This window comes from Plectropomus leopardus, chromosome 3 (genome assembly GCF_008729295.1).
Source record: "Plectropomus leopardus isolate mb chromosome 3, YSFRI_Pleo_2.0, whole genome shotgun sequence".
Lineage (NCBI taxonomy): Eukaryota > Metazoa > Chordata > Actinopteri > Perciformes > Serranidae > Plectropomus > Plectropomus leopardus.
In genome coordinates, this window is record NC_056465.1 from 5,858,843 (window position 1) to 5,874,423 (window position 15,581).

At 38.7% G+C, this 15,581-nt stretch overlaps 2 protein-coding genes across 4 annotated transcripts in view; one reads left to right on the forward strand and one right to left on the reverse strand.

Moving 5' to 3' along the window:
* zc3h3 (zinc finger CCCH-type containing 3) overlaps nt 1-4,727 on the reverse strand; it is an 83,616-nt gene extending 78,889 nt beyond the window's left edge. For both annotated transcript variants that reach the window (XM_042483625.1, XM_042483624.1), the window contains exons 1-2: nt 4,643-4,727; nt 810-2,298 (exon numbers count right to left, since the gene is read on the reverse strand). In XM_042483625.1, the coding sequence (XP_042339559.1) occupies nt 810-2,298; nt 4,643-4,688 (1,535 nt within the window). In that variant the 5' untranslated portion in view covers nt 4,689-4,727. The remainder of the gene's footprint in view (nt 1-809; nt 2,299-4,642) is intronic.
* Nucleotides 4,728-6,281: 1,554 nt separating this feature from the next.
* cyldl (cylindromatosis (turban tumor syndrome), like) lies at nt 6,282-14,346 on the forward strand. Of its 2 annotated transcripts, none has more exons than XM_042482783.1 (15): nt 6,282-6,570; nt 6,864-7,321; nt 7,740-8,036; nt 8,160-8,238; nt 8,324-8,502; nt 8,746-8,911; nt 10,135-10,276; nt 10,567-10,677; nt 10,759-10,850; nt 10,934-10,997; nt 11,105-11,275; nt 12,091-12,236; nt 12,326-12,444; nt 13,232-13,445; nt 13,530-14,346. In XM_042482783.1, exons 2-15 carry the CDS (start codon nt 6,881-6,883, stop codon nt 13,712-13,714), a joined length of 2,406 nt encoding a protein of 801 aa, XP_042338717.1. In that variant the 5' UTR covers nt 6,282-6,570; nt 6,864-6,880; the 3' UTR covers nt 13,715-14,346. The 2 variants fall into 2 exon arrangements, with proteins under 2 accessions (XP_042338717.1, XP_042338720.1); XM_042482786.1 differs by having other exon boundaries at nt 11,105-11,237; nt 12,128-12,236.
* Nucleotides 14,347-15,581: the final 1,235 nt, after the last annotated feature.

Here is a 15,581-nt window from a genome sequence, read left to right on the forward strand (position 1 = left end):
GCTGTGCGGGAGCTTAAATAACTTCATAAATGAGAGGAATATTATAAATATGAAAATACAGCACTCATATCAGCAGGCAGTGGTATGCCTTAAGGCCCAGTTAAGGCTGGACTATTTTGATGCAGAAAGAATGTACTAGTTATAATTATTTCTGTTAGAGAAAAACTATAGTGTTATTCAAATTGCACTAATTTTACTGTAAAGAGGTTTTGTTGGACTGCTAGATTTGAGGTTTGTTACTGTAACAAAGAGTAACTGTTTTGTTACTCCTCCTAAAAGTGACTTGAATTTTACATTGCTTTTATTTATTTTGCTGTTGGATTGCTAAATGTAGATTGCACTACATTCCTTTTACTTGAGTGGAACAAGCTCTTGCATTAATTTTATTTTGGAGAGACTTTATATCAGTAAATATATATATTTATATTTTATATAACACAGATTCACAGTTAAGACTGGCCTATTTTTTGCTGGAGAATAATGCCCTGCAGTGTATGAGTTTTAAAATGTAATTTTCAGTCCATTGTTTGTTATATTAATCAAGTAATAAAAAAATAATAGTTAGACCAATAAAAAAAATCAATAGATTAATCGATTAATCTAAAAATAATAGATAGATTAATCCATAAAAAAATAATTGTTAGGTGCAGCCCTACTTTTTATGGATCCGCGGGAACCCTGAGGTATTCTGCCACATTTGCAACTACTCTCTGGCAAATGACATTAAAAAATGTAAAAGAGAAGGACTCAGAGTAGCAATAAATTTGGAGCAAAGTAAAGCAGATCACAAAGATATTTCTGTTACTTACCTACTAGCAGATTTCCTGATGATTTTCATCCTGCTGCGGAGCTTGAACCCACCAGGAGAGGAGGATGGTGACAGGGAGGTACGTTGGGCTACAGATGGGGAAAGAACAAACCCTCCTTTCACTCCTTTGTTGTTTTTTTCTGACGTCCAGTGGAAGGCAGATCTACGACGGGACACTGCCCCGCCTCCTGTCACTGCCACAGAGGTACTCTGGCCTCCAGCCTTCCATCGGTATCGGCTACTCAGTGAGGAGTTGCTAGAGGAACCTGCAATTCCCTTTTTTATCTTTGCAGAGGGAGTGGAGGCTGCTCTGAGTTTCTTGGTGGCCTCTCCTTTCTCCAGAGCTCTCTGGGAATGAGTCAGGGCTTTGGGCGATGGTGATTTTCGAGGTATTTTAGCTTGGGCTCCAGCAGAGGACGACACCCATTTGTACTTGGAGGTCTTGGGGGCTACAATGACCGTACTCAGCTTTCGAGGTAACTTCTTGGCAGGGGTTCGCTTGCTGCTTGAGAATGAGGGGGAGCTTCCACTCGCTGCTCCAGCTTTTGAGACAGATGTTGGGGCAGCAGTCACAGCTTTGCCTGGGGAGGAGGTAATTAAGCTAGTTTGTTTAGGCTCCACTCCTCTGATGTTCTGGCTTTTAACCCATGTGAACTTAGATTTTTTCAAAAAAGATGCTTGGCCCTGGCTGGTGTGAGAGGTGGTGTTAACAGAAGGTTGTTTTGGCACTTTCAACAGAGCAGGAAGAGGTGGTGCAGTACTACCAGTGGTGGGAATTGCCGGAGTTGTCGTACTTAGAGTCCGTTTAGCATCAGAGCTGGTTTTGCTTGTCAGTGAAGGTTTGATCTGTGGTTGAGGACTGCTCTGCAAACTGGATGTGGTTTTGGCCTTAACTGAAGATGGCACTTCCTGAGAGCCACCAACGTTCTTTTCGGGCTGGACTGCAGGCTTGCTTTCAGTCCTCTGCAGAAATTCTTGAGCCTGTCTGTGAGATGTTGGCACATTTGTGCCTGTTGAGCTTGAATCTTCTTTTCCACCTTCATCCTGAGACACAGCTGTTTTTCTGAGAGTATCTTTGTTTTGTTTCTGTTTCGCTGCACTTCCTGTGATGCTGCTTCTATGTCCCTCTCTCTTCTGTTGAGGGCTCCCTGATGATATAGTGGCAGTGTTGACTCTTTGACTCTCCTCTCCTCTGCTGAGGCTGGGCAGTGAGCTGCTCTGAGATACACTGTGGGACTGATGAACAGAGGAGGAGGTAGAAGCTGAGGGATGTCGTACAGAGGACTGGTGGTCCTTGTTGCTCAATGAGTACATTTTCCTCCAACTTCCATGACTCTGAGGAGCATACAGTCTCCCTCTGGAGCTGTGAGGATGGACGACAGATGTGCTGTGACCTCTGCCTCTGGCTGATGTTGGAGCTTCTGGATGCCTCGGCTCATCTCTTGGGAATGGGGTGTCACCATGGACGCTCTTGTGTTTATTGATTAGATCTGGGAATTTGGAAATAGGAGTTGTTTAGTTCAGAAAAAATCACATTCAGAGTCATAAAACATATATTAAAAAAAACAAAACAAAAAAAAAACAGAAACCATGTACAAGAGTCACAACAAAACATAGTTCTCATTTTCCTTTTGTGGCATATAAATAGTGTTATTTTAGTCAGGAGGTTAAAGGAAAGGAGTTTTGGTGCTCAAAACACAAAAAATACAATAAAACACAGTGTCCGTGTTACTCTCGTTAAGAATCTCAACATGCTGTCAACAGTTTTCAATTGGTCAATTGGGACTAGAGATAAGTTTTAAATTAATTAGATTATTAGTGTGTTATTAATCCAGCACATCCTGATGATTCCATACAGAACACAAGGACTTACTGAAAAGGTTGACAAGATTTCATATAATAATAATAATAACAATAACTTTATTATATGCCACCTTTAAGAAACAGAGTTTCAAAAGTGAAGCGAAAGCAGAAACAGGATACTCTGAGGGCAACATAGCAACAGAGAGCTAACAGTCCTTCCACAATGTAATGCCAGACAAAACTAAAGGACAAAACAAGGACAAAAAATGCAAGAAATAAGACATACTGTCAATATAGATTAACACAAATAAAAAAACATAAAAGCAGTAAAATGACAAAATGATAAATGGAATGAAATAAATAAAAAGACGGCATCACATAAAATCAGCTCTATAAAGATGGGTTTTAAAAGGTGATTTAAAAGAGGTAGGGATGCACAATATTAATCCTATTCCTATTATTCTCCATTCAATCTATATTTTTTGATCCCACAGCCATTAAAGCATAAAAAGATTTAATGTATTATTTCCGGGTGTCATTCTGGGTTTTTACCTTGAAATATGTCATTTTTACTGTTTTCCACCTGATGACATCTTTTTTTTTTACCATACTTGGCATATGGAGAAAATACATGCTATTTCCACTAAATGCACAACCAATGTTGCTGCTAATCATTAACATATCCCAGGCTCCAAAAATCTAATAATAAATAAGAATAAATAAGAATATATAATATATATAAAATAAATAAAATTTTTTAAAGCTTAATAACTCCATAACCTCTACATACTAGAGAGATGAAAGGAACCCACTCTGGTGGAAGCAACTATAACTCACAGCAACCTCTACACGGCAATTTTAATTTCTTTCCAACAAGTCAGAGGCGTTATCACCTTTGAGGTGGCACTCGCGGATTTGAGACCCTTTTGTCCATGAGAAAATTTGCTTTTAAAACAAAACGTTGTTTTTTGGCTTGTATATTTATTACTTTTAGTATTAATTATTCACTGGCTGTCGTCTGTAAACACAACAGCTCCTCTGGGGCATTAAAGCCATACTCTACTGTCCTCTATATCAATGGGAGACCTTGGAGAGATATGTGACATTGTTCATCTCCCCAGACATCCAGGCTCTTGTAGGATCTATGCTATTAAGCACTGAAGCAGTTCTGGTGGATTCTGATTTAACGGCGTTGCATTTTGCTTTGCACTTACACTCTACTGCTCCTCTTTAAAATGTTGGATTTTCCTTATATTTATTTTCATACACTCTAGTTTTTTGTTTTATTTCTATTAATATTATCTCAGTGGTTGTATTTTCTTTCTTATGTTATGCATTCTGAGTATTCTATTTTATCCTTATTTTTTTATCTTCTTTACCTGGGTTTTATCCACGTGGAGGTGCATTTTATGTATTAAATTCTGATCTTAGCTGGTTTTGATGTGAAGCACTTGGGGCATGCAATTTCTTGGTTGTAAAGTACGTTGGACTGCATTTCTTGTATGAAAGGTGCTAAATACATAACGTTTATTATTATTATTATTATTGTAGTGGACCAACACCTTACACTTTGTGTTTTTTTTATGTCACACACCAGTGCTGTACCCATGATACCAGACCACGCGTTATAAGACAGTAAGTTTTCGGTGACGCTAACTTAATTTGTTAGCTAAAACGACCATTTCCCGTTACCATTTGCAGTTTAAGAATGAGCTAAGCTAACCAGTCGACGGTAAAACCAGCGAACTAGTTGTTTACGTCCAATCAAATTTTAATAAAGAATAAATTAGCTAGCTAACACCTCGTATCGTATATGCAGTATGTAAAGAAAGGTAATTAAATAAAGGCAGCAGACACCTGTGGGCAGAGTGAGCAGGAGACAAAGCTAACGGTTAACGTCCGTTTTTAAAATAAAAGGCGGGCCTCGCGTGCACATTACAACTCTGAAATTATATAGCTCAACAATGCAAAACGGTCTTCTAAACTGCTTTTTACCACACAAACTGTTAACGTTAAAGAAAGAAAATTTACTTTGAAGAAGTTCAATTTGCCTCTTCAGTGCTTCTCTCTCCTCCATGTTTACAACCGACTCGTGTCGACATCATACTGCGGCGAGAACAGGCCCTTGCTGATGATGTATTTTATAACGTCCAATCACAGAGCTTGGTCTGCGATTAGTGAAACGGCATTTGTAGGAAGGCAGTACACCCTCAAACTTGTCTCACAGGCTAGGTAGTGACCTAATTGATATTATATTGATATTTCCGCAACATTTTCTTTGATTTTATATGAAAGGTTGCTTATATAAAATCAAAGCAAATGTTTCTGATGCTGTTCAATTTAATGAGTGACACAAATAAGACATTGTGAAATAAACATTCATCAATAACTCAGTTTAGTAAGTGAGCTTTTTTCATTTTTAACCCATGCTTTTTGACAAAAGAAATGGTTTTATAGCAGGTATGACAGGGTACAGTTATCCAAGTTTTCTCTCTTTCTCTTTCTGCCTCTCTTTTTAATTTTTTTTTATTTCGCTCATGTTTTTTGACTAAACAACAGATTTTACAGCAGGTATAAAAGGGTACATTTCTCCAAGTTTTCTTAATTTTAAATGTATTTATTTATTTATATAAATTAGCACATGCTTTTTGGAAAAAAAAACAACAACAACTGATTTTCTAGCAGGTATGAAAGGGTAAAGTAATCAAATTTAATATGTTTTTTTTTTTTTTTTTTTTTTTTTTTTTTTAAATTTAACTCATGCTTTTTGACAAAACAACTGATTTTATAGCAGGTTCATTTGTATATCAAAATGTTTGTTTACAGAGTCTGTTTGGTCAGTCAGGACAACAAAAACTCAGACTGGAGTCATAGAAAGTGACAGCATAAGCATCACCACTAACAAGAAAGAAATTACATCAGCAACCATTTAAAGCCCTAGCGTTAAAAGGAAAAAAAATGGCAGAAATGGAATATAATATTTATAGCTTTTATCTTATTAGTATATAAACACCCAAAAACTAAGAATCATTTGGCTTTCATTACGCTAGAATGCGTCATTTACATCTACACATGGAGCCGGTCATCTTAAAAGGTTCCACAATTTTGCTTGCATCCCAGAATAGACAAACCAATGACTGATTCTAGATAGGGCCATAATCGTTTTTGTGTTTTTGTGTTGGCCACTGTAGCTCTCCTACATGTTTACTATACAGAAGTTTCAGTTGGTTGCAATCTGCATTATAACCACTGGATGCCACCAAATCCAACATACAGGACGTTTTAAAGTCAAGGAGTGTTTTTTAAGTCAAGAAGTGAATTTAGTGTCTTAATATATGTGTCACAAACATCCCATGCACTAGAATTGTTTGTGTTGTCATTGATCAATGATTGATCAACTAAAGTCTCCTCTGTTTTACTGAGTTTCATCTGCACCTTATATATTCTTATGCTTGAATGTTACAATCTCAGTAGTAAAGCGTGTTTCTGGAGATAATGTCCTGATTATGATAATACACAGACCCTCCTTTCAGTACTCTGTAATCACCAACAAAATGAAGCTGTAAAGATGGCAAACACTACATGTAATAGGATTTATCCCAGACTAAGCCTGCTTGTTGTCTGCCTGAAAGACCTAACTGAGGGAACTAATCTTCCCCTCTAACATCGAAGGACTTGCTGCTGGCTGTCAACTGGTCTCAAAACAAGAACGTAACTTTGAGACCATTTCGACATTAATAACATTTTTTTTTCCTTTAAGAAGTATGTTATTGCCATTAAGTTGTTAATCTGGTTTACAACAAACTGTCACTGTTATCGTTAGAGTGTGAAACGTCAGTGACGCCGCTGTGAAATGAAAAGGGAAGTGAAACTTAAGGCAGTTGGGTCGGGCACAATTTAAACCGAAAAGAGCGAAAATAAAACGGAAAGCACAGTTTAAAGTTGCGTTACAAGTGAAGGTAAGCCTAACTTTTTTCTCAAATGATTATTGGAGTAAGGAAAACATTGTTAGCTACTCAAAATCTAAGCTGTGACGTTTCATTTAACGTTTGCTTTGCTTTCTGTTTGACGTAACTAACGACAGTTAACGAAAGCTAGCTTTCTTAGTCCACTGTTGTCGCTAGTTAAAGAGCTAACATTAGCTTGACTATTAAAATTGACAGCAAGCTTATTGTAATGAGTTAACACAGTGTGTGTGTGCGTGTGTATGTGTATGTGTGTGTATATACACTGTATTTGTGTTTCTGTACAGTTACCCTGCTCAGCACCATGACGTCATCAGACACCCTGTACTTCATGATAACAAGAAAACCTGAATATCCAGCACACATCAAGCCTGGCAGCATATGCTACATCAGTAAATTCAACCACAAAAAGTTATTCAACAGCGCTCATTCTCCCCCAAAAATACCTGTCTTCTTCCTGAGTGCACAAATAAAGATGGATTATTGTGTAGATGTGAACAGTATGGAATCACTGAGTGTAGATGAAGCCGACCTGTTGCAGGGCTTGTCCAAAGACGCAGAGAGACTGGAGTGGTTCAAAGACAGAGATGCTCTTCAAACAGCACTTGGACTCACTGTAGGTACTGCAGTGACTGTGGAGAAAGAAGAAGAGAAGCTTAGAGGCATCATCCGCTACATAGGAGGACTTACAGAGCCATCATTCCCCTGTCAGTTACCAGGAAGGTTCTTCGGCATTGAACTGCTGGTGGGGCTTTAAAAATGTTGGTGCAATTCATAGACTGTATCTTATGTATATACAGTCTATGATGCAACCAAATCATCTGTTTTCCCCTACTGTTTTCTGTCAGTGCAAATAGTTTTGGCTTAGGTTTTGAAACATGCATCGTTGATGTCTCTGCCTACACCCAAACTAAATGGAGTTGTGTGGAATTACATTTGTGGTATTCCCTGAATGAAAACATACAGATAAATGTGGTGATTTGCGCCTTAGATTAAGCTTGAAAAAGCATTGATTTGGCATTAATATCTGCATGATTAGTTCCACTAGTGGTGAATTAAACCTTTATATACATGCTATTTTTAAAGATTAATTTATAGAGGCATTAAATCTAGAATGTAAGTGACATTCTATATCGGGTGTTACTATAATTCTTTCCCTTCAGGGAGAAGACAGGAAGAAAGGGAACACTGATGGGTCCTACCAGCATAAATACCACTTCTCCTGTGACAAAGATTGTGGCATTTTTGCCCCTTTCTCCAGAGTCAGGCCTTTGGTTCCCAGCTCCTTCTCCCCCTCCAACCCCAAGCATTCCTCACAGCCAGAAGCAGAAGAGCTGTACACACCAGAGGAGCTGAACACAGGAGATAGAGTCACTTACTTCATCAGTGGTGAATGCCGACATGGAATGGTGGTGTGTGTGCAGGAAAAGGACGGAGAGCATATTGTCCGGATCTCCACAGTAAGTGATATTTCAATGGTCTCCAGTAGAGTAAAATTATATATTTTGCTCCTTTAAATGATGTTTTAAAATTTGCAGCAGTTTGCAGCACATTTGTAATTTGTCTTTGTGGGGTTTTTTTAGGACACAGATGAGAATGGACAGAGAGGGGGTGAAGTCGATGTTCCACTAGACATGGTTGCTAAGGGGGAGGTGCCCGCAGGTTTGAGCAGCTCTTTACATGAATAAGTGAGAAAATATTTTCCATATTTGAAAGAAGTCTGATCTGAATCTGTTCTTCACTGTAGAGCCAGAGAACATGGATGTTGATACACCCCCGATGGAGCCAAACACCGGGGATCTGTACTTGGATCTGACGGTGAACTCTGTGGTGGAGGTGACCTTGGCTAAGGGCAATTCATTTGGAATCATCCGCTGGATCGGCTCTCTGCCTGGGGGAAAGGAAACCATGGCTGGACTAGAGCTGGTAATATTTCTACTGAGATGTCACTGTGCTGATTTAAATAAAACTGTAATATGTACAATGACAGGAACTGATTGTTTTATAGGTTAGGTGTGCTGTTTTGTTCACTTTCTGTGATGGCTTATTGTTTACACGAGTTTGAAGCCACTGCAAATTATTGCTTTTTCATGTTTTGTTTTTTTTCATTTTTCTTTATTTTAGCCTTGGATCTAACAAATATATTCTTCTGTGTATATCTGTCTCCAGGAGGAAGACACTGGAGTGAGTGATGGCACCTTCAAAGGTGAGCGTTTCTTCCATTGTCCCCTCAAGAGAGCTCTGTTCGTGAAGCTTAGTTCCTGCCGTCCTGACTCGCGATTTCAGAGCCCATCAGCCAATAACAGCAAGAGGAAGCCAACACAGGACGACACAGGTCAGTACAAGATCGATCAACTTAGTTGTGCTTAGTCTTGTGCAACTTCTTCCCACAGTTTTGTTAAAGAAGCTGCATATAGCATTTAGGGCATATCTGCGATCCAGAGTCTGGTTTGTCTGTGCACAGTTCTCAACATGAAGGTGGCTGACGGTGCAGCTGATGGTGCTAACAGTTTGAACAGTGCAAACAACTGTATCAGTACTGACACAGCTAACTGTGTTGACATTAGTGGGATATCACAAGTACTAAAAATGCATCTGTGGTTGGCAAGGCTACCTTAGCAACAAACAGAGAAACTGAGATTACAGCACACAAAGTGGTAGTTTGACTTAATTCATGACACCATTACTTCACTATATCTTTACATGGCAAATAGTTGTTTTTTTGCAATATTGATGATCTTAATGTTGCAAAGGGAACATTTAAGTTTTTGTGTGCTAAAAACATTATCTTATTTTGCACAATGAATTAATTTAACATACACATAAAAGCATTTGATTGTATGTCTCCATCTGCTGATGGGCCATCATGATAAAAGTTTGCATAATATGATGTTAATTCCACTACAGAAGAGACCTGATGATCACTAAAATTAGGTGGGGGATGTCGATATTGGTATTGGTTATCAGCCAAATGAGTTGTTATATGCAAATGGGATATCAGCAAAAAATGCACTCCCTAGTTTTAAGGTCATATTTGTTTGATTTAACATATGAAATTATTTTCTAGATAAATATGCGAGCTCATATAATTTTTAGAATGGGAAAAAAGTAGAAAAATTAGTTATGGAGAAAACACTTCATGGCCAAAAGTATGTGAATTCCTGCACATGTGCACATCACACCCACATGTGGAAGTTGACCATGCCATTGCAAAGGCAAGGTCACACCAAACTTGGAAAACCATTTCTTTATGGAGCTGGCTTTGTGTTATGTTGAAACAGGAAAAGGGACAAATATAAAATGTTGATACAAAGTTTGAAACAAAAAAGAGCCAAGGACGAAAAACAACCCAACACCAAAAATACACATTAGTATGTTGAAAAATTTTCCACAATTTTCCACAATCTTTTTAGCAATGCAGGTACAGAATACACATTATTGTTTCGCTAATAACTGCAAATGGCAACACTGCATCAATGCTCATCACCAGCTATACATTCATATCATGTAAATTGCTTCTCTGTTTGCATACACGATGATTCGTGTGTGTGACTTCAGAGACGGAGACAGATCACAGCACAGGGAAGCTGGAGACTGTCCCTCCTATCAGCACAGAGCAGGTTCAGCAGATTTTGATTGGACGAATGAAGGGGATCCAAGGACACTGCAACTCCTGCTACATGGACGCTGCTCTCTTCAGGTCAGCACCAGGAACATACAATATGGCAATAAATAATACGCATGCAGGAAGTTCAGCTGGTTTTGTTTTGTTAATGATACAAATCACATCGGAGACAGCTGTAGGATCACAGACAGCTAATATTTTCTGCTGACTTTGAAATCAACTTCCAGATCTCTGCAAGTGTATTTTTTAAAGCTTGCTGAAAAGTAATCAAAAGAGGCTTTTTGCAGTGTCGTAAACCAAATTAAAAACTTGCATTTTCTTTTAGAAAACTCTGTAAAAACTCTTGTGTCTGTCTGTGCTTTCAGCTTGTTTTCCTGCTCCTCTGTGTTGGACTCCATGCTGTTCAAATCAACACAACCTCAAGATGCCCCAATCCAGAAAACCCTTCTCCATAACATTGTTAATCCCCTGCGCAGGTGTGTCCTTCCATGTATTTAACAAAACATTTGATTCGTTTTTGTTTTGTAATGTATTAATACTCTACATGGTCTCTGCAGTAATGGCTTTGTGGCAGGACGGCACATCATGAAGCTCCGGGAGCAGCTGCAGAGACACGGCTACAGTCACTCCTTTACCACTGATGAGAAAGGTCAGTTTAACATGGACACTTTAAAACAGCTGATTTGTTTTCTGGGTTTTAAGGTGACTATTGATGTGTCTTTTATCTTTCAGATCCAGAGGAGTTCCTGACCATCATTATGCACCACATTCTCGCTCTGGATCCTCTACTCAAACTGTACTGTCTCAAAACCACTGCCAGATATTATTTCATACAATGAGCTTGAATAAAAGTGAGCTTTTAAAGAAAGTTGCATTTACACTTCACATTCTTCTTCCTCTTAGCTCAGCGGGCGGTAAAGTGCAGGAGAGTTACTGCTATCAGATCTTCTTGGACCAGAACCACAGCCTGGTGCTGCCGACAGTCCAGCAGCTGCTGGAACATTCATTCCACACTGCAGGACTCAAACTGGCTGAGGTGAGATCCCATGGATTTCTGTGTTGCGCTCATAAATGGTAATGCTCATCAACTATATAATCAACAATATTTGTGTTATTGGTTATAGTGATTAGCATTAGCAGGGGCATCATGCTCTAAAAAGTTCACACATTTGCAGTAAATCTGCTTAATAGGTCAAAGCTACAGTTGGTAACTTCTGTAAAAATAATTTTTTGTCAAAATCGGGAAACTGACACTATATTCACACTATGTTGAACTGGTAGTGATTGTTTTCATTTTATTAGTCATTTATTCAATTAATTAGCCGTTTTTATCAATAAATTAGGACATATTCTGATTTTGTGTTACTTTTTGAAATAGCTGTAGCTCAGGAGGTGGGCTTATTAGATGTCCTGTAGAGTCTGTGATTCTGTTCCCGGCTTTTCTTTAAGCATGATGTCAAAGTGTCCTGACAACAAAAAGTCCAAACAAAAAGTAGATTATTATGTACCAGGTTCATTCAGATTTTCACAGAGCAATGTAGGCCAAGAACTCTCCCCAGGCTAAACCCACGACTCCAGCCAGTCAAAGAGAGACACCTAGATCCTCTCAGGACAGGACACACACACTTACATAAAATACAGCCACACAAAACAAACACACAGAAAAAAGATACATATCAAAATACATCAAGGGCAGTAGCACTGCTGTCAGTTCAATAGATGTTCATCTGTTTCACAAAAACTGTCCATTTTCTGGTCAAGAAATGCATTTATCTGATGCTTTCCCCTCCTTAGGCTGATCCTCCAGTAGAGGTCACTGTCTGACAGATTTCTAACAGATCCTCTCATCTCCTGGAATGAGTTAATTTTTGTGTTTCCTGTCTGTGCAGTGTGCGATCTTCTTATTTCATTGTAACGTACTTGCAGGTGCCGTCCTGCCTCATCCTCCAGATGCCTCGCTTTGGGAAGAAATTCAAGATGTTTGACAAGATCATTCCCTCTCTGGAGCTTGACATCACCGACCTCCTTTCTGAAGGTCCCTTTAAATACGAATACACACAATCACACACGGATGAACATGATTTCAAACGGATGGACCCAGTGAACCTGCACTGTGTGTTTCAGGTCCTCAGCAGTGCATGCTGTGTGGAAACTTGGCCCAGTTAGAGTGCCCTGACTGTTTTACAGATCCTCTCTTCAGCCAGACGGGATTTAAAGTCTTCTGCAGGGCATGTTCAGCACAGGTGCAGCTCATATCATTGTCCAGAGCACTTTTCAGCACTTTTGTCTTTAATTGTCGTTAATAGTTATATTTACTTTGCTTTTTCAAGGCATTGAGTTTCCAAGATTATTTAAAGTAAGATCAACTTGTCAGATTTTACAGTGTATTTACATCAGAAGTATCATTTTTCTGTGTGTGAACCCATTTATTTTCATTGTGAATTGAAAAAATGGTTAGGGGCTCCCTGTCAGCCTATCACAGGCCAAATCTGGCCCACAGGCAGTAAGTTGAGTATCAGCCACTGTTTGTGAATCAATAAATAGGCCAAATCTACTTTCAAATGAAAGCAACTAGTAATATGTAATGTATTACATTTTAAAAGTAGCTTGCCCAGCACTGGATATAGCCCACCTCACTTTACCAGTTCTGGAAAAAGAAGATGGCTGAATTTTATGTGAATCTCTTTCTATGAATCTATCTATTTGTGCAGAAGGTGATTTCCACCAGTCAGAAAGTCTTTTTACAGTATTTCCTATGTGAAAGCATGAGGGCAGAGGCGTACTGTGTCATGGTTGCCACTGAAGGGGTGAGCGGGCATAGTGGAGACTTTGCATACAGTGACAATACATGCATATCTTCTATTGATAGATTTCTGGCTGTAATATGTAGTGCTGAAACACCAGCAACAGACAGAAAATCAACCATTTTAATAATCTGTTAAATATTTGCGGAATTTTTGAAGTAAAACTACCAAGCATGTTGTTTTTTTTATTTGCAGCACTAACTGCATGTTTTTTGTTTTTTTCCAGGTTCACTCTCATCCTCAGCGCCGCTCCCATCAGCCAGCTGCTCTGGATATCCCCAAGGGCTATTTGGGTCGCTTCGTACCTCACGCTCTGATCAGAGACAAGCTGGAGCTGTTCGCTGTGCTCTGCATCGAGACGAGCCACTACGTGTCCTTCATCAAACACGGACCCAGCAGCCAAGACTGGATCTTCTTTGACAGCATGGCCGACAGAGAAGGTGAGCCGTCTGTTTTTATGCATTGTCTCATCACATGCACCATTTCTACATGTGCTCTGTAGCTCAGTTGTGCATTGTGTGCAGGAGAGACAGACGGCTTCAACATCCCAGAGGTTCATGCCTGCCCCGAGGTCGGCACATATCTGGAAATGTCTCCCGCAGAGCTGGCCAATCAGGTGCCTCGAGACATGAAAGGTGTGGCCAAACGTCTCTTCTGTGACGCCTACATGTACCTGTATCAGAGCCCGAGCATGTGTCTCTATCGCTGAGCGAACAACTGATGTGTGAAAATATACACATCAGAATTTAAAATATGTATATATGGATTTCTATAATTTTCTGTCCTGGTGTTTGAAAAATATTATTAGACTAATAATTTATAACAATATTGGTTTATTTTTGTTTATTTCTGTTTTATGCAGAAAAGGTAACTGACCTTGCTTGCTGATTCATTTTGCACTATAAAGACAAAAAATGACAATTACAGTCATGTGATGGCAAAAAGACAAATGTTCCTCTTCCTCTTTGTTTTTGATAATTGTCTTTAATATATGCAGTTTTTACACTGAGAGTGAATGCATTTTGCAGACAAAAAATTACCAAAGAATGAGGGTTTAGAATGCTGTCTGGACCACTTACTTTATTAATTTCAGAAACATTAGTTCAAAATCTTCAGGATGTTTAATAATATTGCCTTTTTGATATGTACCTGCTTATTTGTAGCCATCAGCATCTGGACTGATGTGATGTTTGGGATAAAGTTTTGGAAAACTGCACTCAGATGGTTACAAAGGAGTTTTTGGCTAAACGTGTGGCCTTTTCCATTATGCTGTTCATTTATTCCTACTGGATGTGATATATATTTCAATGAATATAGTAAATAAACACAAGTAATACCACATATCCCTAGTCCTGCATGATTTTACTGAAAGAGAAGGTGATACGTTTCTATATAAAGACGCATAGCTATTTTGGTGAAATATTCATCCAAGCCACAAAAAGGCAAAAACAAAAAAAGAATATTTGATGATCTCATATATAAAGTATCAGCATTGCTTTATTTATTAATTATACTTTCAATTCAAGCTTAGTTTTGGGATTATCTCAGCATGCAACTGTACCCACTTATAACTGGCATCAGATTTTGGACTGAATTTTTTCAAGAGTTCTATTCACAGTCTGTGCTAGACGTTGCATCATTGGATAGCTTCTTTTTCCTTTAACAACATGTATCTTCCTGATGGAGCTGAAATTCTGTCACAACTCTATAGATGCACTTGAGTGTCCTCTGCCAATGCAGTCCATACAGTATCTTTCGTTTTGTTAACAGCCCACAGTCTGGCATTTTTTCTAGCTGTCTGTGTGTCTGTCTGTCGATGGACAGAATTTTTTTTAACTTCTTTTCATTTTCTTTCAAGATGCAGTCAAATCTTTACAGGCATCTAGTTTCAATCACAGTGAGGGGTTTGAAGATGGGTGTAGTCCAAGCAACAACAGCAGCAGTAGATCATAGCAAGTAGGGAAGGGCCCACATTTTCAGATCTTTTTCTCTTTGCTGATCATAGCCCAGTATCAGCCATAAACACAATACGATACGATGCGATGCGATGCGATGCAATACGATATGATACAACTTTATTTCAGACTCTTCTGTAAAACAAATAACAAAACAAAGACAACACAGAGTCATAACTATCGCAGTCCATGAGTCCACAGTAATTAAAACATGTACAGAGATCTGTTCTATTGATTCCAAAAACAAGAGTTGTCCCTTGTGTTACTTTTGTGTCTGCTCAGTTAAGCCATTGTGGTTACATTTCTTTCAAACAAGTCAATCAACACATGAATCTGTACAAAAAAATACCTCAGCACCGCATGAAAGGTTGGAACATTACATGTCACAAACATATGACTTAGACTTGTCTATCTTGGAAGCTTGAGCACCATTCTGAGTGCATTATAAAAGGCCGCCTGAAGCTTTTTAATTTCCGCTTTACACTGTCTGAACGACAGATGGGCTGTGTAGAGTGCATAATAAAATATAACATCAGAAAAAAAATTCTCTAAAGAAAAATCTCCACTTTCTTTTTAACTGGCAAACGCACGGGTCAATGCCAAACTTTGCATTGGAAAATG

Coding starts and splice junctions, on each gene's coding strand:
- cyldl (XM_042482783.1), top strand. CDS start 6,881: ATGACGTCATCAGACACCCTGTACTTCATGATAACAAGAAAACCTGAA. Junction 12,445..13,231: donor GCAGGGCATGTTCAGCACAG/GTGCAGCTCATA, acceptor GTTTTTTTCCAG/GTTCACTCTCATCCTCAGCG. Junction 13,446..13,529: donor CAGCATGGCCGACAGAGAAG/GTGAGCCGTCTG, acceptor CATTGTGTGCAG/GAGAGACAGACGGCTTCAAC.